At 41.4% G+C, this 27765-nt stretch overlaps 2 protein-coding genes across 2 annotated transcripts in view; one reads left to right on the top strand and one right to left on the bottom strand.

Annotated features, from left to right (window-relative positions):
• On the top strand, positions 1–27561 carry FBXL15 (F-box and leucine rich repeat protein 15). The gene is made up of 5 exons (XM_075841602.1): positions 1–140; positions 8626–8695; positions 12670–12829; positions 21937–22439; positions 26861–27561. The coding sequence occupies exons 2-5, from the start codon at positions 8670–8672 to the stop codon at positions 27048–27050; spliced, it is 879 nt and encodes a 292-aa protein (XP_075697717.1). The 5' UTR covers positions 1–140; positions 8626–8669; the 3' UTR covers positions 27051–27561.
• The window catches only part of CUEDC2 (CUE domain containing 2), a 40861-nt gene continuing 37988 nt past the window's right edge, over positions 24893–27765 (bottom strand). The window contains exon 10 of the mRNA XM_075841595.1: positions 24893–25664. The gene's annotated coding sequence lies outside the window, so the exon portion shown is untranslated. The remainder of the gene's footprint in view (positions 25665–27765) is intronic.

The following is a 27765-nucleotide window of genomic DNA, read 5'->3' as shown; positions in this document are numbered from 1 at the left end:
CGGAATTGCGTCATTTGACGTTGCCATGGGAAACCGGCAGATTTGACAGCAGGCTTGGAGACGGGTGGAGGAGGGGTTAAGTGAAGGTGGCAAGCGAGAGCTCTGTGTGTGACAGCTGTGTATTCGGAGCTGCTCCTGAGGTTTGTACAGATGTGATCGCCGCTTCATGCAGTACGTGTGGATGTGCAGCGTAGTGTGTACTTAGTCCTATCTCCAGATACACAACTATGTCTCCGTTATACGGCAGATTTCCGGTGATTGCCGAGCGTGGACACAGATTACAGGCTGTATCTGTCAGTGAGGGTCATACAGAGGGTCATATAGATTGCATGTCAGTCTCTTATATTGAATTATATGATGATGTGTTTAGTACTTGTCTGATCATACGCACATTAATGTCCATTAGGCCGGATTTACACGAGCGTGTGAGTTTTGGGCACGCAAAAAACGCAGCGTTTTGCGTGCGCAAAAGGCACTTGACAGCTCCGTGTGTCAGCCCCATATGATGCGTGGCTGCGTGATTTTCACGCAGCCACCATCATTATGACACTCCGTTTGGATGTTTGTAAACAGAAAAGCACATGGTGCTTTTCTGTTTTCATTCATCCTTTTCACAGCTGTTGCGCGAATCACACGCGTCCAACGGAACTGCTTCCGTGTGACCTGCGTGGTTTTCACGCGCCCACTGACTTCAATGGGTGTGTGATGCGCGAAATACGCACAAAGAACGGACATGTCGTGACTTTTTCGCAGCGGACTCACGCTGTGTAAAAATCACCAAGCTGTCTGCATGGCCCCATAGACTAATATAGGTCCGTGCGACGTGCGTTTAAATCATGCGCGTTGCACGGACGTATATCCCGTTCGTGTGAATAAGCCCTTAGGGCGGATTCACACGAACGTGATTTGCGTCCGTGTAGCCCGCATGGTTTTCACGCGGGTCTGCGCGAAAAGCACGCAGCCGCGCATCCATATGAACAGGGCACACGGAGCTGTCAAGCCTTTTGCGCGCGCAAAACGCTGTGTATTTTGCGCGCACAAAACGCACACGTTCGTCTGAATCTAGCCTTATAGTTTCTAGCAAATATTGCTTGTCTCATAAAGACTATCCCTGTACATATTCTCTATGGACGTCACAATGGGGGTCCCCCCCCCCCCCTGCATGCACCCCCTTTATGAGACAGAACGGAGAGAGACGCTTAGGTGGAGCAGACGTCCAAGAACAGCCGTTCAATTTATATAATGTATAGTCAGACGCAGTTGATCGCCGGGGTGACTGGGGGGGAGGCATTCTGGAGCGAAATGTGCTGCCCAGTGTCAGGAAGCTTGCTCTCAGTCGCAGGTCATGGGTCCGCCAACAGAATAATGACCCAAAGCACACAGCAAAAAACATCCAAGAATGGCTAAAAACAAAGCATTGGACTATTGTGAAGTGGCTTCTATGAGCCCTGATCTAAATATTATCGAACATCTGTAGAAGGAGCTGAAACCTGCAGTCTGGAGAAGTCACCTTCACACCTGAGACCGCTGGAGCAGTGTCCTCACGAGGACTGGGCCAAAATACCTGTGGACAGGTGCAGAAGTCTCATTGAGGCCTTATTCACAGGAACATGTCCGTTTTGCGCACGCAAAAAACGCAGTGATTTCCTGCGTTGCAGCTTCGAGTGGCATCAGTGTACGATGCGTCTGCATTTTTTACGCGCGTATGTCATCCGTATGTCACAAGTTTTTTACGTCAGCAAAATAAACTGAAGGTGTTTTTTTTCCTTATCATTTCTTTAGCAACTGTTGCGCAAAAAACGCATGGCACACGGATGTGCGTCCGTGTGTTGTCCGTGATTTTCACGCATCCATTGACTTCAATGGGTGCGTGATGCGCAAAAAATGCACAAGTATAGGACATGCAGTGAGTTTCACGCAGCGGACACATGCTGTGTGAAAAACACGGAATGTCTGAAAGGCCCCATTGAATTGCATAGGTCCGTGTGACGTCCGTTGTTTTAACGCGCGTAACACGGTAGTGAAATACGATCGTGTAAATAAGGCCTGAGAGTTAGCCTTTGTTCACACGACCATGTTACGTCCGTAATGTACGGAACGTATTTTGGCCGGAAGATCCGGACCGAACACAGTGCAGGGAGCCGGGCTCCTAGCATCATAGTGATGTACGATGCTAGGAGTCCCTGCCTCGCTGCAGGACAGCTGTCCCGTACTGTAATCATGATTACAGTACGGGACAGTAGTTCCACGCAGAGGCAGGGACTCCTAGCATCGTACATCACTATGATGCTAGGAGCCCGGCTCCCTGCACTGTGTTCGGTCCGGGTCTTCCGGCCGAAATACGTTCCGTACATTACGGACGTAACATGGTCGTGTGAACCCAGCCTTACACAAACCGTTTGTTTGCAGTGATTGCCTCAAAAGGTTGTGCAACAAAATATTACGTTAAGGGACCATCATTATTGTCCAGGCCAGTTTTATTAGTTTTTAAAAAAAAATACAATTCTGTTGAACCACAATTCAAAAGCAATGTCTGCTTTACATTAGTTGATTTTCATTGTCCACAACTGTGTGTTTTAAATATATATACATACATACGTACGTACATACATACATGCAATCAATCAATCAATCAATCAATCAATCAATCAATCAATCAGTTAGGTCCAGAATTATTTGGACAGTGACACAAGTTTTGGCATTTTAGCTGTTTACTAAAACATATTGAATTTACAGTTATATAATCAATATGGGCTTAAAGTGCAGACTCTCAGCTTTAATTTGAGGGTATTCACATCCTAATATGAGGAAGGTGTTAGGAATTACAGCTCTTTAATATGTAGCTGCCTCTTTTTCAAGGGACCAAAGGTAGTTGGACAATTATCTCAAAAGCTATTTAATGGGCTGCTTGGGCTATTCCCTCGTTAATCCATTATCAATTAAGCAGGTAAAAGGTCTGGAGTTGATTCCAGGTGTGGCATTTGCATTTGGAAGCTGTTGCTGTGAACCCACAACATGAGGTCAAAGGAGCTCTCAATGCAAGTGAAACGGACCATCGTTAGGCTGAAAAAATGAAGAAATCCATCAGAGAGATAGCACATGTGTTAGAAATGGTCAAATCAACAGTTTGGTACATCACGTGAACTCCAAAAGGCCTGGACGTCCACAGAAGACAACAGTGGTGGATGATCGCAGAATCCTTTCCATGGTGAAGAAAAACCCCTTCACAACATCTACCCAAGTGAAGAACACTCTCCTGGAAGTAGGTGTATCAGTATCTAAGTCTACCATAATGCGAAGACTTCATGAGAGCAAATACAGAGGGTTCACCACAAGGTGCAAACCATTAATCAGCCTCAAAAAATAGAAAGGCCAGATTAGACTTTGCCAAACAACATGTAAAGAAGCCGCCCAGTTCCGGAACAGCATGAAACTAAGATCAACCTGTACCAGAATGATGGGAGGAAGAAAGTATGGAGAAGGCCTGGAACAGCTCATGATCCAAAGCATATCACATCCTCTGTAAAACATGGTGGGGGCAGTGTGATGGCATGGTGGGGGCAGTGTGATGGCATGGTGGAGGCTGTGTGATGGCATGGGCATGCATGGCTGCCAAAGGCACTGGGTCACTAGTGTTTATTGATGATGTGACGGAAGACAGAAGCAGCCGGATGAATTCTGAAGTGTTCAGGGATTTACTTTCTGCTCAGATTCAACCAAATGCAGCAAGGTGATTGGACGTCGCTTCACAGTACAGATGGACAATGACCCAAAACATGCTGCGAAAGCAACCCAGGAGTTTTTTAAGGCAAAGAAGTGGAATATTCTGCAATGGCCGAGTCAATCACCAGATCTCAACCCGATCGAGCTGCATTTCACTTGCTTAAGACTAAACTTAAGGCAGAAAGACCCACAAACAAGCAACAACTGAAGACGCTGCAGTAAAGGCCGGGCAAAGCATTACATAGGAGGAAACCCAGCGTTTGGTGATGTCCATGGGCTCCAGACTTCAGGCAGTCATTGTCTGCAAAGGATTCTCTACAAAGTATTAAAAAAACAATTTTATTTATGGTAATGTCAGTTTGTCTAGTTACTTTTGAGCCCCTGAAATGAGGAGATTGTGTAGAAAAATTGTTGCGATTCCTAAATGTTTCACAGGATATTTTTGTTCAACCCCTTGAAATAAACCTGAAAGTCTACACTTCAATTTCATCTCAGTTGTTTCATTTCAAATCCAATGTAGTGGCAAGCAGAGCCCAAATCATGAAGAAGATTGTGTCACTGTCCAAATAATCGTGGACCTACTGTGTGTGTGTGCGTGTGTGTGTGTGTGTGTGTGTGTATATATATATCTCAAAGTTGGGGAGATGTTGGTTTATTCACCACCGGATGGAAAGAATGATCAACGTTTCGGTTCACACCTGAACCTTTCTCAAGCTTATATATATATATATATATATATATATATATATATATAAAAAGCTGCAGCAGTATGGAGGAGATTATACAACAGTAATGAGAAGTGTAGCTGAGAATTCAGCACTAGGGTGAGAAAAAAACACTTACCAGGAAGCTGCAACACTTCTGTGTGTGTCCTTCTCACATTGCTCCTGCTCCCACCTCCCCTCTCCATGGATTTGTATGGGCAGCATGTGCAGGGTCAGCTGCTGCTGACGATGTTTTCTTCCTGCCCACGATCGCGGCCGCCAGCTCAACTGTGCTCACTGGCGTCCGCCTCCTCCGGGACGTCGGCAAGCTCTGAACTATGTGAGGCAGAGCATGATCTGCCCGTTGGGTGGGTGCGCATGCTCTAGCAGTCTCTTAAAGGGCCAGCGCACCAGTTAAATTGTCCCCAGCCTATCCCTGCATACCCTGGACTATTAAAGGAAGTCTGCCTTGTATCCCAGTGCCTGAGCAATGTTGTACTAGCCTAGTGTTATCCTCCCAAGGTTCTGCATCCTGTGTCAGTTACCATTTGGTATCCTGTACCCTGTGTCCATTACCAGTTGGTATCCTGTGTCCGTTACCAGTTGGTATCCTCCATCCTGTGTCCGTGACTAGTCCTGTGTCCGAGACCAGTCGATATCCTGTGTCCGCTTCCAGTAATCCGGCACCAGCTTGTATCCACCATGTGCCTGTTCCGGCAGAGTAGCCCAGTGAATCCACAACCCCATTGGACGTTACAGCGTCTCTGTATCTCTCTCCCTCTGCTTCCCCCTCCCCTTCCCATAAATTTCTATGGTTAGCATGTCTGTGTGCTCTCTCTTTCTGCTCTGAATTTGTATGGATAAAACAATTACATTTTAATAGTAAGTACATTTTTAAAGTTGATATATATCAAGTATACTATTAGATTAGCATATGTTGCTTGAAAATTTAGTGTCCATTTAAAAGCCAAAACTGGGTTGGTCCTCATGAGGTTAATAATTGAAATAACATGACATATGTTTAGGTAGTAAGTTTGCTATAATTGTTTAATCCAGTGGTTGAAGTCACATGTATCCTGTTGACTATCATAGAGCAGTTACTTTCCTGAATCACTACTTTTATATAGAGCCAGTGTTATCTGGAAATGTAAGCTCACGTGTCTACAGTTTTTACAGGGGGTGTTCAGATTGTTCCTGAAAATGTACACTCTTTGTATCATCAGTTATTTTTATGTTGTGTGTTTGTGGATATGTTGAGATACAGTCACCTCTGTTTTAGTAGGACGATCATGGGCAATATTTGAACATGAAAAACTAGAAGGTTAAGAAACAGGTAAAACAAGCATAAGACGATGTTGATAAGTAGATATTTGTAGTCTACGTTGTATTTCTGCTGTGCTACTATAACAATTTTTTGTATGTTGCAATGATTTTAAATTAGTTGTTTTTTTTGGAAATCCAATGTCTGGTTCCTGATTTATAATGTACAGCTTTACAGAATGTGTTGTATAAATCCATAATAATGTTCTCCTGCAAAACAAAGCCTGACAATCTGGAATTTTATTAGACATGGTCCATATCAGACATTTGCAATCCCTTGACTTTCCACCTGATGTAGAACTAAAGGTTGCAGCATATTTTAGCAATTACAGGATAGACCTAAGTACAGTACTGTGACCTGCAGTTCTACAACAGAAATGGAACGTTTTTTCAGGAACATGTAAGCAAATAGTAACATAGTAAAAGTTAGTCAATCCTGGCACTGTATGCACCTTTATTTATTGAGACACTTCAGAAGATTGGATTGGTGGAGTCCATGAGCTAGGATCACAAGAAAAACCCATACAATTTAAAGGGAATGTATAACCTATTTTTATTTTTTAAAAGCAGATTCAGTAGTCAAGCATATACTTTTTATCTAATCTGTTTTTATTTTCTGATGGTAGATTTTAATTTCATATTTTTTATTTTCTGAACATGATTACGGGGGCAGCCATCTTGCCTGAGCAGCTGTTCTGTTAACATTTAGACATATGCTCTACAGCAGCCACGTAGACCACAGGAACTTGTAGTCTAGAGGTAAAACATTGACTTCTGTGGGAGGGTTTTCTAGGAATGCTCTGCAACCTGTGCAGGGAGAGGATAGGAGGGGAGCTGTGACTTCACTTTTTGTCAATGGTGGATCCTGTGATATCTCTATATAGGTGTTACATTTCATTGTAATCCTGTTTGTGCTGATAATGTGATGACTATTGAAAAGTGATCTGTACGAAATACAAAGTGGTGACATGAAAAAAAAAAATAACCATCAAAACTTCTGAAAAAAATAAGTTTAACATATAAACTTGATTTAAACAATAGGTAACTTCTCTTCATTTCAGCTCGATTCACAGCACAACGTGATCTCGCGATATCACGCTATCACATGACTTCCTCCCGCAGGTCCTTAACCGGAGCGACGGAAGACTGAACAGACATCACCTCCAGCCGCTGCAGATTCGGATAAACGTCCAGGCACGGCTCAGGCAATGTCTGTTCAGTCTTCCGTCGCTCCGGTTAAAGACCTGCGGGAGGAAGTCACGTTACAGCGTGATCTAGCAAGATCACGCTGTTGTGTGAATCAAGCTGGGCCGGAATGAAGAGAAGTGTATGACGCCGATTAGTCAGCGTCATACACTTTTCTATACAATGCCCACTTGGTGAATAGAAAAAAAACGCAGTTGGGCATTTAGAAAAAATTTGCATAAATCTAAAAATGTTCATAACTTGCTCAATAATAAACTTTTTTTGAAAAAAACAGTAGTTATCTACATCAAAGCGCCTATTAGATAAAGTAGGTGATAGGCAAGTTACAAACTGGTGACAGAGACTCTTTAAAGAGGATCTGTCACCAGATTTCACAATACAAGCTGCACACATTATTAAATAGATATCTTAGACCTGATGAAGCTGGTGTACTTACTTTAAAAATCCATGTAGGAATGGCTGTATAATCCTTTCTCAAAGTTTTCCTGCCTGATATTCAAATGAGCATTTTATGGGACGACGAATATGCAGGATATAATCTTAATCTCATCCCACCTAGAGCTGACAAGTTCCTACCAGTGTCCCTCCTTCCCTTAACCGTGGTCAAATACCACACATTTTCAGTAAAGTTGCAGTTTTCCTGGTTCTGCAGTAATAGAAAGCAGCAGTTGGAGTTAGAAGCTGTAATTCCACACTAAGGGTATGTGCACACACACTAATTACGTCCGTAATTGACGGACGTATTTCGGCCGCAAGTCCCGGACCGAACACAGTGCAAGGAGCCGGGCTCCTAGCATCATACTTATGTACGATGCTAGAAGTCCCTGCCTCGCTGCAGGACAACTGTCCCGTACTGTAAACATGATTATACTACGGGACAGTTGTCCTGCAGCAAGGCAGGGACTCCTAGCGTCGTACATAAGTATGATGCTAGGAGCCCGGCTCCTTGCACTGTGTTCGGTCCGGGACTTGCGGCCGAAATACGTCCGTCAATTACGGACGTAATTAGTGTGTGTGCACATACCCTAAAGCTGCTGCTGGAAGACTGGCTCTCACTGCAGAACCAGGGAAACTGCAGCTAGTACTGAGCATGTGCAGGATTTCTGCATGGTGCAGGGACACTGACAGCCCTTGGTGGGTAAAGATTGAGATTACATCATGCATATACTTGGTCCCATGAAATGCCCATTTTAATATATGGCAGGAAAACTTTGAGAAAGGATTATACAGCCATTTTGGCATGGATTTGCAAAGTACATTAGTCTTATCAAGTCTAAGAGATCTATTTGATAATGTGCAGCTTTTATTGTGAAATCTGGTGACGGATCCTCTTTGAATAGTACAACATAGTACAATCTTAAAGTTAAAATATGTCACATAAAACACATGAAAGAAAGAGGTAAGATATGGATTCAAGAAATAAAACTTCTATGCAAGTTAAGATAAATGAATATGTTACGTTTAGGATATATGAAAATAAATGTTAATGTGAAATATTGGAGCTAGTATGCATAAGATGTAAGAGCTTAGGGAAAGTAAATGGTATTGAGATTGAAAGGTTTAGGGAGATTAGCTTGTATTGGCTAGAACAGGATCAGCTTAGTAACAATGAGCAAGAGTATAAAACTGAAATAAATTAATAGAATATTTTTTTTTTTTATTATTATTATAGCCAGCAAGCATAATACACATAAGAAATTGACGATTAACTTCAAGATGGCCAAGGACAAGATCAATTGCAGGTATGCTACAAATTCTGTACACAGTGGTCTAATGGTTTCTCTCTTAGGGTATGTGCACACGTAGTGACCAAAAACGTCTGAAAATACAGAGCTGTTTTCAAGGGAAAACAGCCCCTGATTTTCAGACGTTTTTTTGAGCAACTCGCGTTTTTCGCGGCGTTTTCTACGTCCGTTTTTGGAGCTGTTTTCATTGGAGTCTATGAGAAAAGAGCTCCAAAAACGTCCAAAGAAGTGTCATGCACTTCTTTTGACGAGGCTGTATTTTTACGCGTCGTCGTTTGACAGGTCGTCTGCACAGTACGTCGGCAAACCCATTCAAATGAATGGGCAGATGTTTGCCGACGTATTGTAGCACTATTTTCAGACGTAAAACGAGGCATAATACGCCTCGTTTACGTCTGAAAATAGGTCGTGTGAACCCAGCCTGAAAGATCTTCTCTATTACTTATCTAATGGTACTTCTTGACTTCTTAAAGTTGCATGGTTTTAAATCAGATTTCTACTTAAAGGTGTGGTCCTGTCCTAAGAAATTGAAGGCCAATCCTCAGGATAGTACATCAATGTCTAATCGGTGGGGGTCAGACTCTTGGAAACCCCGCCAACCAGCTGTTTTGAAGGGGGCACAGCACTCGTACGAGCACCATGGTCCCTTCATTCCTTATCTGCTTGTACTGCTTATCACACTTGTAGCAACGGTTCAGTGCTACAAGTATGTCGGCAATTCACAGTATGAGCAGGTAAGGAGGAAGCGGCCCATTCAAAACAGCTGATTGGTGATGGTGCCTGTTGTAGGACCCCCACCGAAAAGATATTGATGGCCTATCATGAAGATAGGCCATCAATTTCTTATGACTGGACAACCCCTTTAAAGGCTATAAATATCTTTGATGACGATTTTATTTTATTTTTTTAAATGTAATGTATGTGTTTTGGCATAATAAACATTTCTCGAACATAGTTATAATATAAAAATTGTTAGAATATAAAAAAAAATATTTCATTTTAGTGCTGCAGCTTCTATGTATCCACTATACATAAAAGCTGCATAACGCTGCTGTAAGCCAAACCAGCCAGTCAGCTGGAATGACCTCAGTTCCTGTGTGCCTCTGACACCCAATCTAAGGCCTCATGCACACGACCGTAGCCATGTGCACGGCCGTGATTTTCGGGTCGGCCGGCAGCGGACTGTCAGCCGCGAGCCGCCCGCAAATCACGGGACATGCACATGGCCGCGGCCATTATTTTCAATGAGCCCGGACCGCAGAACACGGCCGTAATAAGACAGGTCCGTTCTTTCTGCGGTGCGGGCTCCCAGGCCATGCATGGACCGTAAAAACTACGGTCGTGTGCATGGCCCCATAGAAATGAATGGGGCCGCAATTCTCCCGTGGATTTTCGGGGGAATTGCGGCCGCAAAAGCACGTTCGTGTGCATGGGGCCTAATCCTAATACCAATCAAATCGAATTGATCGGTATTAGGGTTAGATTGTGTATATCTCTAACAAAAAAAATATACCATTACCTGCTTATTAGTTTCAGAACATATTGGCTAAGACATTGCAATCATTTCGAATCTACGTATTCTTAATAATGAGGGACAAAAAAATGTAAAACCCTTATTAAGTTATTTGGACACGGATAAGATTCAACATATATTTTACGATTCTGAAAGCAGCCGGATGAATTCTGAAGTGTTCAGGAATTTACTTTCTGCTCAGATTCAACCAAATGCAGCAAGGTTGATTGGACGTCGCTTCACAGGACAGATGGACAATGACCCAAAACATACTGCGAGAGCAACCCAGGAGTTTTTTAAGGCAAAGAAGTGGAATCTGCAATGGCCGAGTCAATCACCAGATCTCAACCCGATCGAGCTGCATTTCACTTGCTTAAGACTAAACTTACGGCAGAAAGACCCACAAACAAGCAACTGAAGACGCTGCAGTAAAGGCCGGCAAAGCATCACAAAGGTGGAAACCCAGCGTGTAGTGATGTCCATGTGTTCAAGACTTCAGGCAGTCATTGCCTGCAAAGGATTCTCTACAAAGTATTAAAAAAAACATTTTATTTATGGAGATGTTAATTTGTCGTTACTTTTGAGCCCCTGAAATGAGGCGGCTGTGTAGAAAAATGGTTGCAATTCCTAAACGTTTCACAGGATATTTTTGTTTAACCCCTTGAATTAAACCTGAAAGTCTTCACTTCAATTGCATCTCAGTTGTTTGATTTCAAATCCAATGTGGTGGCAGCAGAACCCAAATCATGAAGAAGATTGTGTCATTGTCCAAATAATTCTGGACCCAACTATATATGGATTAGTAGACGTTTCCTTATCTTTTGCCTCTAATTCAAGTGGTTCTAAAATGCACAAATATGTTTGATAGCAACAGTCACACTTGCGTTTTTGAGCTTCGGAACTGATGTATGCATGAATAGAGTTCTGGATTAGTCCATTAAAGACACAATAAAATACAATACAATTGTACCTCACCGCTCAAATGATGATTCTATAAGGGAGTTCTTAGGAAACGAAAGCTGTCCTCTTATCCAGACACCACTGTATACACCACGAGGTAGACTGAAGAGATTTTCTCTCACACCACTTTGTTGTGCTGCCTTTGCCTACTTGCCCTTCTAGTTCTCCAAGTTGGAGGCACTGGGATAAGACCAAGGACCTCCCCTTCACGGATACTAGATAAGGCAAAAGCAACCTCACATAGTGTAATACTGTAACCACTTACAAAGAAAATTCAGTTTTATTGTACTTACAAAATATCCATTATAAAACAAGCATGTATAATGAGAAAATGTGGCACGCTTCATTTCTGCCCGACCATAGTTTCGCCCTCTTGGCTTCTTCCGGGGCATGCTCCCTGTCACACTGCAAAACTTCAGTAATGTTTTAAGCAACATGACAGGAGGATATGTGGGATGTGGTGGAAAAACAACTCTGATCCATAGAGGCCCCACCGCAAAATTTACAGGACTTAAAGAAGACCTCCGGTGGAAACACAACTTTCCATGTCTGCTTTCCCCACATGACTGTATACCACACTCTACACTTCTTTTATGTATATTTTACTTACTTTATGAACTGCTGTGTTGTCTGTGCTTTAAAAAAAGCCTCCATCTTGATTCTTAGATTCCTCCAGCTTTCTCTTCCTCTCTGCTTTGCTATCAATTCCATGATGCTTCAGCACAGCATCACATGACCAGCTAAAGACCATACCATCTCTGCATGCTGGGGGACACTGATTATCATTCTCTCTACATTCTCCTAAATAAGCTGAGAAACCATAAGTATACAGACAGGGAGGCTGCACTATATTCTTCTACATTATACCTGTGTGACAGGAACCTGTGTAAGTATTAGTGGTAGCTGATGATAGACGTTTCTGTCCCCCCTGTGTATAACTAGTTTGGTACAGGAACTGCTGAAGCCTGTGATGGGTGACACAAAGATCACCATAGACTCAAGTAGAGAAAGCATGTCACCGGGCCGGATTTACACTGCTGCTAAGCAACCATCCTAGTCCGATATATAGCTACAAGCAGCAAGAAAAATAACAGGTGTGACACATGGAATACCATAATAGTACACATGGGAAAATGTAGTTTTGGCAGGAGCGTGCGTCCCTTTAAAGGATCTTCTGCAAACGTCTTGGTGCCAAATACCACATAACACCTTTAGAGGTGTTGTGGAGTCCATGCCTTGATGGGTCAGAGGTGTTTTCTCAGCATTATTCACGGGGCTTTAATGTTATGGCTGAACGGTGTATGTTACACATTGTTGATTTTACATGAAAACGCATTATTGTCATTACAATAATATTCGAAAATGAAAAGTAAATATTTTTTTACAGTCCTGTACAGGTTGCCCATTACATTTCGTCCCTAGCTTACATGGTTACCTCTAAGTGTCCTGGAAAAAGATAATGATGAATTAATCCTTCCTCTTCTCTCTTGCTCTACAGCCTACACTTACTGGATCTGCCTTGGGAAGATGTGCTTGTTCCTCATATCCTTTCTTATTTACCTTTGAGGCACATCATATGTCTGCAGAGAGTCAGTAAAGCTTTCCAGGCCTTAGTTCAGCTCTATTTGGCCAATTGCCGCAGCTTCGATTCAACCCAGGTAAAGTGCCAAAATGTACTGTGAGCATTGACTTTTAGTTTGTCATATGTCTACATAACACCATGTGCATTATGCTGTCACTCTTTCAAGTGTAAAAGTCCTTTTATAACAAATTGCTAAGACAATCACTGATTGGCAATATTAGCAAGTCATTATGTTCCCAAGACTAAAGGCCCTATTACACCTGCCGATTTTGGCCGGTGCAGCGAGCGCTGATCAACGAGACCGCTCATTGATCGGCGCTCGTTTGCTCCTGACACAAGGAGCTATGTATGGGGATGAGCAGTAGTTACTCCGATCGCTCGTCCCCATACATCATTATGTCGGCAGCACGTCTCCATGTTTACACAGGAAGATGTGCTGTCGACAATGATATTTTACTTTTTTAAAACGATACTTTCAGCAGATGATCAAGCGCTTGCTCGTTCATCTGCTGATCGCTGCCCTGTTTACACAGGCAATCATCAGCAACGAGCATTCTATGAACGATCGTTTGCCCGATAATTGCCCAGTGTAAAACCCCCTTAACGGCAGGCGTATAGTGTTTTTACGTCGGCCGTTCAGGGTAGTTCTTCTGAAGCGCCGCCTTTTCACGTCGGCACTTCAGAAGAAATTTCCCCGCTTCGTGCGGGGATCTCCTGAAGCCCGTGCTGTTGCTAACCGCCTCGGGCTTCAGGGCAACGATCGGAGACCACTAGCAGCGTTCTCCGGTCATATTTAACCCCTCAGATGCGGCGCTCAATAGCAAGCACCGCATCTGAGTGATTTTAGAAGGAGGGGGCTCCCTCTCTCATCCCACTGGCATCCCCGCGTGCATCGCGGGGTGCAGTTGTGTTCTATGGCAGCCTGGGAACCTAACAAAGGCCCCCAGGTCTACCTTTAGTGATTGCCTATTCGGCTATGCCAGAGGCATGGCCTAACAGGTGCCTATCAGTTTTACACTGACCGGCAATAATACACTGCAATACAGAAGTATTGCAGTGTATTATAATAGCGATCAGAAGTCTGCACAGTAAAGTCCCCCAGTGGGACTAAAAATAAAGTAAAAAAAAAGTTAAATAAAGTTTTAAATAAATAAATAAATGTCCCAAGTAAAAAAAATAAACCCCCCCACTTTTTCCCCTATTATGAAAAAAAGTAAAAAGTTAGTCATATTTGGTATCGCCGCATCCGTAACAAACCCAACTATAAAACGATTACATTATTTAACCCGCACGGTGTACGCCGTAAAAAATATAATAAAAAGCCGCCAGAATTGCTGTTTTCTGTTCATCCTGCCTTCAAAAGTATTTGATAAAAAGTGATCAAACCGTCGCATCTACTCCAAAATGGTACCAATAAAAAAAAGCCCCCATACAGCTGCATCGGTCAAAAAAAAAAAAAAGTCATGGCTCTTAAAATATGGCGAAACAAAAGCAAATAATTTTGAAAAAAATGTGTTTATACTGTGTAAAAGTAGGAAAACATAAAAAAAGCCATATAATTGGTATTGCACAATTGTAACGACCCGCTGAATAAAATTATGTTATTTATACCGCACGGTAAATGGCGTAAAATTAAGATGCAAAAAAATTGCAAAATTTGTGTTTTTTTTCCAGTACCCCACTAAAAAAGTTATTAAAAAGTTAATCAATAAATTATATGTACCCCAAAATGGTGCTATTATAAAATACAACTTGTCCCGCGAAAAAAAAAGTCCTTATACAGCTATGTCAACAGAAAAATAAAAAAGTTCAAGATCTTTCAATGCGACGATGGAGACACTTACAAAATTGCTCTGTCATTAAGGTTTAAAATACCTTCGGTATTAAGGGGTTAAGGCCCCATGCACACAACCGCGCGTTTGCGTCTGTATAATATCCGCAATTACAGAGCTGCAATTGCGGATAGTATAGGGCACATGATGTCCTATGGGCCAATGCATACGACTGTGGTTTCCACGGTCCGTGCATTGCCCAGAGCCTGGACCGCAAAAATAGGACATGTCATTTGCGGGCTCATTAAACTCAATGCACTCTTGTGTGTACATATTCCATGATTTACACTGGAAAATTGATTGAGAACATTTATTTGATCTAACGATTGGGCGATTATCGCCCTGTGTAAAAGGCCCTTAAACTGTATAGAAGGGAATTGCATTAGCTATCCCCAAATAAATATATATTGCATGTGGAAGTAATTAGGGTAATAGACCAGGCAGTGGATAAACAAATCTAATTCCTTGCAGCTATCCTCCCTGTGCCAGCTGCCACCAAAGTTTTTTGCATTGTCTTTCAGTATTTAATGGTTTGCAATTGATTTAGGCTCTGTTCAGACTAGCAATTGTCTCTATGGTATTCTGTTCCATAATTTTTGCAGAAAAAAAGTTGAGAACCTTCCCCATTAATGTCCCTATTGATTTCTGTGAGATTTTTCATTGGAAAATGCTATCAAATGGCATCAGTTAGCCTGCGTTCCAACAGGTTTCCATTGTTTTTGACATGCAAAATATTGTAGTCTGCTATGCTTTACCGTGCTAGTAAAAGACAAAAAAAAAAAAACCTGGTGGATATCATCAGAGTTAATGAGATCCTTCAGGATCCATTATGCTATTGTAAAAAAAAACAAAACAAAAAAACAACATCCTTTATAAATGATCGCCTTGATGTAGATGTGCACAGAGCCTTAATGCTTTCATTGAAAGTACAGTATATTACCTTGAAGGAAATTTCCACCTTTTATTATAGTTATTTTTAGGTCCAAAACTTTATGCAGCTTAATTGCTTAATATGTCTTTTATAGCTCCAAAGCCCCTTTATAGACATAGATTTAAAACATAACATCCTGGCTGCCTGTAACCACCACTAGGGGGAGCTTCTGAGCTTGCTGCATACTGTGTTATTATTGAGTTCTATGTATAAACAGTATGCAGTAAGCGCCCTCTAGTGGTGGCTGTAGGCAACCAGGATTTTATAATGACAGAAATATATGTATATGCTGGGGATTTGAAGCGCTGTATCAGAGAATAAAAAGTTCATATCATTATATAACTTTATTTATAAATTAATCAGCACAATATTTTTAATCTATTGAAATTTAAATAAAGTGGCATTCAAGGGTGGATATTCACTGTAAGATAGTTTTATGAAACTCATGAAAAAATAGCATCTTCTCCTTTAAAATGAATCTCATATTTTCTAGAAATACAGACTGGCCAGGATTTTGTGGCATGTGATAAATGTATCTCAAGGTTTCCCCTTGTAGTTAAGGCAGCAGACTTGGAAATAATATCATGAGATAAATTTACTTCCCACTGAAGAATCAATTGTGTGATATGAAGTAATCAATATAAATTCACTTGGATTTATTCTGTTCCCAATCAATAATTATTCAGTAAGGTAAATGGAACAAGTAACGTAGAATAATTCATCATCTTTGTAGTCACAAGTTATCAGTGAAGATGTTTGAAGAGACTGACACTTCTCTGAGATCAGACTTGAAGCATTGACCTATTATGTAGTGAGCAGTAGGTGGCATGGCTGGTTGACAAATGACGTTGCCTAGCTGACAAAGCCAGTTAGATAATAGAGACATCCAATGTCAAACAAGGCATCATAGATTCTGAAAATATCCATGGGACAAATCAATAATTGCTGTTCAGTGCAAGATATTTTCTTCTATGTTTAATGATAAATGGCCACTAAATACGTACTGAATGTTTCTATTTGCGGTATGGTGGATCTCTGGTGAACATACATGTGTTTATGGGTATTACTGGCTGGTGTAGCATGGCAGCTTCCATAAATACCCACTATGATTTAAATGTCTAATGCTGGTACCGATGCAGCATAAATGTTTCATTAGCTACACTAACTCAACTCTATTTAAAATGTACATTTCACATTTTTTTTTTTTTTTTTGCAGACTTAGGACCAATTTGCCACCCTACAAAATCTGGGTCCATTAAAAATAGAGATACTCTGCCTGATTCCCACAGAGCATGACCACTTCTGTACCTGCACTGACTGATGTCATGACCTGTCCTAATCTCTGTATAAAGTAGTGCTCCTTCTGCTGGATATCACAGGATCAAGCAGAGAGAGTATTTCTTTATATAAGTACCAGGGCTGATAATGACACTTCTGTGTGGGTGTTACTGCACAATACAATGAAAGTGAGGGATCAGCAGCGCTCCTCCGAGATCATCCATGCAGAGAAGTGATGTTTTTTATTGGCTGCCACCCACTGCAGTCCCTTGGTAGTAGAATCCTTCTTACCGTGGACGAAACATATAGAGGAATGATGAGCAGAAAAGTAGCAGTGTCGTATCGGGTATCGGTACTGGTCCGGCCCAGAAAGCGTTGTCGTTCCAATAAAAGAGCACCTTGAACAATAAAACCAGAGAATTTGTTCTTTATCTTCCGAGCCTGGCGCCGATACCCAATACGACATTGCTACTTTTCTGCTCATCATTCCTCTAACTGACTTAAAGGGGATCGGTCTCCTCTCCTGACATGTCTGTTTTAGTAAATGCTTGCATTCCCATAAAATAACAATTCTGGAACATATTTTCTTTGAACTTTGTGTTGTTCCTCCTAGAAATTTATGAATAAAGTGACAACTGGGTGTTACCATTCCCCTTGTCAAAGAGGCGTGTCCCTACAGTCACTCTGTCAGCACTGATTGGACATTGTCAGTCTGTTTAAGGACACCCCCCCCTCCAAATGTTAACACCCGATTGTCAATTTACTCATACATTTCTAAGAGGAATAACAGGGGAACGGCGCAATATAGAGTTTGAAAAAAAGATGCTCCAGAATTGTTATTTCATGGGGAATACAATTATTTAGTAAAACAGACATGTCAGGAGAGGTGACCGGTCTTCTTTAAGTAAGAAGTTCCAAGAAGCCCCAAGAATGTTAAAATTCCAACTCTCCAGTTAAAATTTGGAGGGTTCAAAAAATCATTTTTTTTTTTTTTGCTGGAGTTTCATTTGGCACCAACACTTTGTTGAAGCATGAAGATTCTCGAAAATCATAGTTAAAAAAAGGCCAACCTTTAACCCCTTAACGACCAAGGACGAAAATGAACGTCATGGTCGGCTGCTAGTTCCCGCACCATGACGTTCATTTTCGTCCGCATTTCAAACTATCACTCTGTGTAAACACAGAGTGACAGACCCGCGCTGACAGCTGTCCTAGACAGCTGAGACATCAGTCTCGCCGGACAGCGGACCATCGCCGCTGCTTTCGGCAGTTAACCCCTTAAGTGCGGCGACAGATTGCCGTCGCCGCATTTAAGTGGCTTGAAGCACATCAGCAGCCCCCACGAAGTGATCGTGGGGGCTACCGATGCTTGTCACGGCAATCGGAGGTCAGATAATGACCTCCGGGTTGCCATGTACGGAAGCCTCGGAGGAACAGCCTCCGGCCGTTCCTCCTCTGCTTCCTGTCAGTGTGACAGTCACCTCACAATGACAGTTAGAGTACATTACACTACGTGTGTAGTGTAATGTACTCCAGCAGCGATCAAAGCTGCAAGACTAAGTGTCCCCTAGTGGGACAAGTTAAAAAAGTAATAAGTAATAAAAATGTTTTAAAAAAAGTGTAAAAATAAAAGTTAGAAGTTCTATAAACACTAAATGCTTTTTTTCCTATAATAAGACTTTTATTATAGAAAAAAAATGAACACGTTAAAAAAGTACACATATTTGGTATCACCGCGTTCGTAACGACCCAAACTATAAAACTATAATGTTATTTTTCCCGCACGATGAACACCCCAAAAAAAATCAATAAAAAACTACGACAGAATCGCAATTTTTTTGGTCACCACCGCTCCCTAAATAAAGAATAAAAAGTGATCAAAAAGTCGCATGTACCCGAAAATAGTACCAATAAAAACTTCTATCTGTCCCGCAAAAAACAAGCCCTTACACAGCTTTTTTGACTAAAAAATAAAAAAATTATGTCTCTCAGAATATGGTGACAAAGAATTTTATATTTTTTAATAAATAAGTCATTTTATTGTGCAAACGCTAAAAAAAAGGACAAAACCTATATACATATGGTATCGCCGTAATCGTACTAACACGCAGAATAAAGTAAAAATGTAATTTATAGCGTACGGTGAGCGCCGGTGTCAGAATTCCTGTTTTTTGCTCAGGATTGCAAAAAAATGGAATAAAAAGTGATCAAAAAAAATCGCATTTACCCCAAAATGGTACCAATGAAAACGACAGATTGTCCCGCAACAAATTAGCCCTCACAGGGCTCCGGTGGTGAAAAAAATAAAGAAGTTCTGGCTTTCAGAATATGGCGATGCAAAATGTGCAGTGTCCAAAAGCGGATAAGATCGGGCGCCATTTATCAGTGCAACACCGGCCACATATCTATGAAATATTATTTATTTACCCCATTATTATACCCTCTTATTATGCCCTGATGTACCCCGCACAGATTACATATGCCCCCACATTATAAACTGAAATACCAGCGAAACCCAAAACAGAAAAACTACCAAGCAAAATCTGCGCTCCAAAAGCAAAATGGCGTCCCTCCCTTCTGAGCCCTGCAGCGTGCCCAAGCAGCAGTTTGCGCCCACATATATGGCGTCGCCATACCTGAGAGAACCCGCTTAACGTTTTATGAGGTCTTTGTCTTCTGTGGCACAAACTGGGCACGACATATTATGCACTAAAATGGCGTATCAGTGGAAAATTGCAATTTTCACTTTGAACCATCCGCTGTGCATTAACCCCTTTGCGCACTATGACTTAATAGCACGTCATGGTGCAGGGTTTGATGTATGGAGTCGGCTCACGTGCTGAGCCCGCTCCATACGCTGCGGGTGTCGGCTGTGTATTACAGCTGACACCCGGGACTAACGGACAGGTACAGCGATCGCTCTGTTACAGAAGCCTGTAAAAATAACAATATACTGCAATACATTAGTATTGCAGTGTATTCTACCAGTGATCAAATGATCGCTGGATCAAGTCCCCTAAGGGGACTAATAAAATGTGTAGAAGAATTATAGTTATTAGTAGTGAGAATTATTTTTTTTAAAGTTAAAAAAACAAAACACCTTTTCGCATTTTTCTTCTAAAGTAATGTAAAAAAAATGAACAAAATTGGTATCGCTACGTCCGTAAAAGTCCGAACTGTTACAATATACCAATATTTAATTCGCCCAGGGAACACCTTAAAAAAAAATTTAATAATTGAAACCGCCAAAATCGCTATTTATTTATTTTTGTCACCTTCGCTCTAAAAAAAAATGTAATACAACTTTTGAATCACTTTTTATGTACCAAAAAATGGCACCAATAAAAACTGCAGCTCCTCCCGCAACAAATAAGCCCTCACACCACTCTATTTATGGAAAAATAAAAAAGTTATGGCTCTTGGAAGGCGGGGAGTGAAAATCTAAAATAAGAAAGCAAAAAATGGATCAGTCCTGAAAGGGTTAATTCATTTCTAATGAAAAACCTTTTGACCCCATGTGGGGTATTTCCGTACTCGGAAGAAATTGCTTTATAAAAAATGGTTGTTTTTTTCTCCTTCATCTCTTGTGAAAATGAGAAAATTCAACATTTTAGTGGAAAAAATGTTGATATTAATTTTCGCGCCCTAATTCCAATAAACTCTGCAAAAGACCCGTGGGGTGTAAATGCTCACTATACCCCTAGAAAAATTCCTTGAAGGTTTTTCCAAAATGGGGTAACTTGGGGGGTTTCCACTGTTTTGGTCCCTCCAGTGCATTGCAAATGCGACATGGCACCGAAAACCATTCCAGCAAAATCATAAATCCAAATGGCGCTCGTTCCCTTCTGAGCCCTGTTGTGGGTCCAAACAGCAGTTTATTACCACATATGGGGTATTGTCGTAATCGGGAGACATTGCTTTACAAATGTTGGGGTGCATTTTCTTCGTTATTCCTTGTAAATAATAAAAATTCCTATGTTGTTTCAGAAAAAAAGTACATTTTAATTTTTACAGACTAATTCCAATATATTTAGCGAAAAACCTGTGTGGTCAAAATGCTAACTATACCCCTAGATAAATACCTTAAGGGGTCTAGTTTTCTAAATGGGGTCGTTTATGGGGAGTTTCTATCGTTCTGGCAGCTCAAAGCCTCTCCAAATATACAGTGGGGTCTAAACATTTTCAAGCAAAATATGAGTCCTGAAAGCCTCCGGGTGCTCCCTTCCTTTTGGGTCCTGCCGTGTGTCCAGGCAGCGCATTAGGGCCACAATGTGGGTATTTCTGAAAACAGGAGAAACAGGGTGATAGATTTTGTGGTGTGTTTCTTCATTCTCATGGTCGCTTTACAAAGAAATTGGTCTTCAAACTGATACTTTTATGAAAAAAAGTGAAATTATTTTTTTTTTCACCTGCTATGTATTAAATTTAGCAAAAAACTGTGGGGTCAAAATACTTACTATACCCCTAGGTAAATACCTTAAGGGGTCTAGTTTTCTAAATGGGGTCATTTGTGGGGGTTTCCATCACTCTGAGACCTATGAGCCTCTGAAAACCTGGCTTGGTGCAGGAAAACAAAATGTACTTCAAAATTTATAAAATTATTATTCAATTTGTAAGTCCTCTAAATTGCTGAAAATTTATTTTATTTTTTCAAAAGTGCTGCCAAAATAGAGTAAAGAGATAGAAATATATATTTAATTAAAAAAATTGTACTGTATGTATGTACATATGTGACATATTGCAGTTAAAAATAGGGGAAAATTGTAATTTTTACAAAATTTCTTCAATTTTTCTATTTTTTAATTAATTTCCGCAAATCGTATCAGTCTAGTTTTACCACTAAAATAAAGTACAACATGTGACGAAAAAACAATGTCAGAATTACTTGGATATTCAAAACTTTCACAGAGTTATTCTCTGATAAAGTCAGACATACCAGATTTGACAAATCTGGCTTGGTCATTAAGGTACAAACATGCCCGGTCATTAAGGGGTTAATAACGACTGACGTGTCACCAACAGAAATTATATTCGGTACCACAGATCACATTCATACAAGGCAGTATTGTAATAATTACATTTTAGCATGGTGATTTGCATTTATGTATATTTGTCAGACTTTATTTACTTTTTCTCTGACAGCTTGGCTCACAGTTACCCAAAAGTGCTTTTTCCAGCATGCTCAGACACAATTCAGTATTACAGAGACTGGATCTACGAAGTTGTTCTGACTGGTTAACAGATAAGGAGCTACTTCCAGTCATTGGGCAGAACCATCATCTCCTTCTTATCAATCTAAACAGCTGTGTCCAGCTGAGCCGTCAGTCCCTGGTGGCCATCTCACTCAGCTGTCCCCATTTACGGAATATCTGCCTGGGACACTGTGAATGGCTGGACTGTCTTTCCCTCCGCAGCCTGGCAGATCACTGTAAACATTTGGAGGCTGTTGACCTGACAGCTTGTCGTCAGCTGAAGGATGACGCAATATGTTACTTGGCGCAGAAAAGCAAGCAACTCAAATCTCTCTCGCTAGCAGTTAATGCAAACATTAGTGATGTGGCTGTGGAAGAGACTGCTAAAAATTGCCGGGACTTAGAGCATCTTGACTTAACCGGCTGTCTGCGTGTCAAGAATGAATCCATTAGGTAAACCTGCATTTCAATTACTGTTATTAAACCTTCACTCACACCTAGTAACCAAAAGCTGTATTAGGCCTTATTCACACATTGCAGATTTGGTCAATATTTTAAAGACAAAATCAGGAGTGGTTGTGTGTTTAGGATCCAGTCGTGGTTTTGGCTTTAAAATACTGTTGCAAAATACTGACTAAATCTGCAATGTGTGAAAAAGGCCTTCGATTGATCAGTTGCATACAAGGCTGCACTTTTTCCCATATAGCCCATATGAACTACTACTACTACTGTTTCATGGTCCAGTTTTTAGTCACAGGCCAATTAACATCACAAATAAGTCTTTCATTTAATGGGAATTATATAAAGGGAATTGAAGCACAGGAAGAAACCCATGCAAATATGCATTAGATCTGTTGTAGTACATTAATAAGTCATATGAAGGTAACCGCAGTTTGAGCCCTTAGACTTCTATCTCTACTCATATAAAGTGCCCTATTACAACTCAGAACTTGGATAGAGCTGTGATATGGCCATGTACATAAGACCTTAAAGAGGTATTCTGAGGATCAACAATTATCACCTATCCATTAGATCAGGGGTCTCAAGCACGCGGCCCGCTGGCCGCATGCGGCCCCTGGGGCTGTCATCTGCAGCCCACGGGACACAGAGCTGCTAGTACAGTCTCTGCTCCGGGACTTTGGAATTCCCTGACATCGCTGTCCACATATGAACAGCGATGTCTGGGGCTTCCCCAGAGCCGGAATCCCGTGCAGAGCGCTAGTATAGGCTCTGCTCCGGGACTCTGTGGAATTCCCCGACATCGCTGTCCATATATGGACAGTGTGTCAGGCTCTTCCCCAGAGCGGAGTCCCAGGCAGAGCGCTAGTATAGGCTCTGCTCTGGGACAGCCTCTGACATCGCTGTCCATACATCGACAATGATGTCAGGGGCTTCCCCAGAGCAGGAGTCCCAGTGATGTCAGGGGCCCAGCTGGAGTCCCAGGAAGAGCCTACTAGCGCTCTGCCCGGGACTCCAGCTCTGGTATTGCCCGACATCTCTGTCCATATATGGACAGTGATGGCAGGAGCTGAGCTGGAATCCCAGGCAGAGTGCTAGAAGTGGCTCTGCTCCGGGACCCCAGCTCTGGGCAAGCCCCTGACATCACTGTGGCAGCATCTGCGGAGGGCACTGTGGCAGCATCTACGGAGGGCACTGTTGCAGCATCTACAGAGGGCACTGTGGCAGCATCTAGAGGGCACTGTGGCAGCATCTACAGTGGGCACTGTGGCAGCATCTACAGTGGGCACTGTGGCATTATCTAGGGGTGTGTTGCATTATCTAGAGGGCACTGTGGCTCAGATATTTCAGTCACTTCCATAGATATTGAATGGAGCGGCAGACGCACGCTCGACGGCCGCTCCATTCAATGTCCTCCTCACTGTGGGGGGTTGTAATGAAGAGGATCTCGGGTTTCAGGAGACCTGTTCTCATGACCGGTGGGGAGCCCAGTGATCAGACCGTTATCACCTACCTTCTAGATAGGTGATAATTGTCGATTTTGGGACAACCCTGTTATCCTTTACAGGATTACATTAAACTGGGTTACATTAGAGAATAAAGAGCAGCTTATAACTGAAAATCTGCTGTATAATTCATTTTAGTAACAGCTGTATGATATATGGAATAGCTTGAACAAAGAAGCCAAAAGCTGCCTGTTGAAAAGCATTTAATTGTCTTGTAACAATTTTGAAGTGGTTTTCTTCTTGCAGTATTGCAATGTATGATTCCTACCCAGTGACAATGAGCTGTGAGCTGGAGGCAAATTCTTTGTTCTGTGTTTACTTATTTAATGGATTTCAAAATCTGCATTGTAAGCAATCACAAGGAGTGTGGGTTTTAAATCTGGCGTTCCTCTCCAGGAGAATATCTATTAATATTTTATAAGTTTACAGTGATAATTTATTTAGGACTTTTGGAAAAGGTAATAAGATGTTGAGTTTTGATCACTTGGGAATCACAATTTACTTATATTTTCAAATGATAGCGGTTATAATAAAAACAAGGCAACAAAACCTTCACATTGTGTGCCATAAAGACGGAGCTTCCTAATACTAAACGTATTCTACAAAACTAATATTGCTATAGATGGCAGAGTTTGGTGTATTATAAAGGAGTTGAGGAAGAATGAAACTCCTCCAAAAATGCAGCGGTGGAACATCGTTCATCACAGAAACTACTTGTAGGCAACATATGACAATAAATTACAGAAATCAGAGGTAGCCGCAGAATATATTGTACACAGGTCGACAATTTACAAAGTATTGCACAAAACGGACCATTATGGGGCATTTACCACGAAAGCGTTTGACTGAAAAAACCTCTGAACAGCATCGCCAGATGTGACCAATGGACAAGAGTGGCGCTGTTTCTGGAAAAAAAAAAAAAAAAAAGTCGACTCTTTTATTTAATCTCATACCCACCTACAAAGATTAAATCTGCCCACAGATGTAAAGATTATGTTAATGTAAATTATTGTACGGTTGTTACCAATAATCAGTTCTCGCCAATGAAAATCAGTCTGAACACTTTTCATGGCTTAAAATAGTTTCCCTGCCATTAGTGACCTGCTACAATCAGCTATTATCTGAGAGAAATGCAAAGATATACAACAATTTTATTGGGAACAAACACTCATATCCTGGGAAATATGTTTTTTTGTGCATGCCCCTCTTCCATTCAAACGCTCTGATCACACAGGCCATACAAACTTAGTAAGCCATTGGCAGCACGATGGCTCAGTATTATCATTGTTGGTCTTGCAGCGTTGAAGTCCTGTCTTCAAAACAGACCAAAAACAACATCTTCATGGACTTTGTATGTTCTCCCCATGTTTGCATGGGTTTCCTCTCACACTCCAAAAACATACTGAGATGTTCATTTGAAATTTAGGTTTTCAGCCCCAACGGGGACAGAGACCAATGTGAGTGATGACAATCCCTGTACAGCACGGTGGAGTATGTTAGTGCTATATAAATTAACTTTTATAAGTACGAGTGTGCGGTGGAAGTTGCACTCATTTAAAAAAAAACTTCACTTTATACAGTTGATATTTACAGTAGCAACTATCAGTTTCTCCAGAAATAATGAAAAAATGAGTGCAATACTTTACAAGTAAATTCTGCTAAAAATCTGAGGTTGACTTTTCTGTCAGTCGCACGTTCAGCCTAATGGTACCTGCTGAAAAAAATAATAGTGATAAACTGCCAAGTAAACCCAACATATCATCTAGTTATCCAATATTCACACTTCCTGCTTAAAAGAGAACTAAACTTTAAAAAAAAACTTGAAATGTCATAGTTACATGTTCGAAGCTTCAAAACGGTGGGGGTCCAATCGCTGAAACAAAGTGGCAGAAGAGCTCGGGTGAGCGCTGTGCTGCTTAGTTTCTGGTCGACTTTCCTCGGAAAGCAGAGTAAACGGGGTACGGACCCATAGACTTTCTATTGAGCCAGTACACCGCTCGCTCAACTTTCCGAGAGAAGCCCATCAGTAACGAAGTAGCATAGCACTTACCCGAGCACTTTTACCGCTTTGTTTAAGCGAATGGTGGGAGTCTCAGTAATCAGACCTCCACTGATCAAAACTTCTGACATGTCACTCTGACTTTTCCAACTTTTTTAAATAGTGTAGTCGACTACGCTATTGATTCCATCAAAACGACGGAACCCTTGCACAACGGAGACAAACGGAAACCATTGGCACTGGATCCATCATCATTGAAATCAATGGTGATGAAAACAGAAATCTATGGTTTCCGTTTGTGTCCGTCAAGCTCAGACGGAACGGAGCCCTAGCGCAGATATGAACAAAGCCTTAGACAGAAAAGCTGAGGGCACATATTTATAATGGGATTAAGGTCAGCAGGGCATTTAAGGGCTGTCTTCTTTATAACCCATTCTAGTATTGCGCTGCACTTTCATCTTCTCAAAAGACAAACTTAAAATGTTTTTCAAGTAGTGTGCACAAATCTAGCTCATATTAGCGACCATTTACTCAACTGGTATCTGGGTACAGACTTCATGTACTACTAACGCTTTACTGTTACCTACTGCAGGTAAACTCCAAGATGATAAACATTTTTTTTTACTCCAACGGTGTACTTAATATGACGGTCTTTCTATAAATACTTGGGCTAATGTGTACATGCTGGAGATTGTGAAATTAGATTGTGAGCTCCTTTGAGGACAAAGACTGATCTGAGTAAATGCATTTTACCAGAACTATTTAAGGGTTTGTGATAGATTTGTTTGCCGAAATTTCTGTGATTGAAACTCCGTTCCAAATATCTGAATGGGGTTTTTCCGTAAGTGAATATATGCTTAATGTCAAGTTTGTCACTGGGTTTATATAAAAAGTTTTCATTATTTTTACAGGACTCTTGCGGAATACTGTGCCAAGCTGAAATCCCTCAAAGTAAAGCATTGCCATAATGTGACAGAATCTAGTCTAGGAATCTTGAGGAAGAGAGAAGTTACTCTGGACGTGGAGCCCCCCTTGCAAAGAGCATTGGTTCTTTTGCAGGACGTTGTTGGATTTGCACCATTTATTAATCTTCAAATATAGCAATATTTCCAGAGTAGGGCCATCCATTAGCTTATTTACTACCACTGCCCAAAACACCAAAACCCAGCAGACCTGACCCGTACCACTGCCACATAGTCTGCAGCCAGACTTTACAGCAGCAGTAAACATTTTAAAAGGTGCTGTGAGGACGGAGCACATTACTTTGTGGCTGGAGGCAGCTGAGATTTACTGCCATAATTCAACAGGAGGTTGATAGTGATTATTAGCCCATCAAGATCTTTGATTTGTTGACCTTTTACAAAGCAAGAAACAGCAGACTGCCCCGCCGGTGACACCACGGATGGTTTTATTTATTACTGCAGCGCCAGATCAGACATATTTACACAGTATCATTCACTCCAGCTAACTTCATGCAGCGAGTGAAGCGTGGCTCTGCTGCAGAGTAGACGATCAGGATAGATTCTGAATATGGATAGACAGTTTGGTGGAAATATTTTGTGTTTAATGACTACGTTAAACATGAGTTAATAAAATGAAAGGATTATCTGAAGCCTGAGTGTGGGTTGTTTGCATTTTAACTAATTACAAAAATAATATGACACACACACACACACACACACACACACACACACACACACACACACACACACACACACACAATACCCGGTGGGGATACTTCTTCCCATAGATCAATGGTGCCCAGTCGTTGCATAAGCTGGGAGAACACCAATATAGGGTCAGATAAAAGAATAAT

Source organism: Rhinoderma darwinii, chromosome 11 (assembly GCF_050947455.1).
Source record: "Rhinoderma darwinii isolate aRhiDar2 chromosome 11, aRhiDar2.hap1, whole genome shotgun sequence".
Classification (NCBI taxonomy): Eukaryota; Metazoa; Chordata; class Amphibia; order Anura; family Rhinodermatidae; genus Rhinoderma; species Rhinoderma darwinii.
Note: the sequence above shows the minus strand (reverse complement) of the source record. Positions and strands in the feature narration are given on the sequence as shown.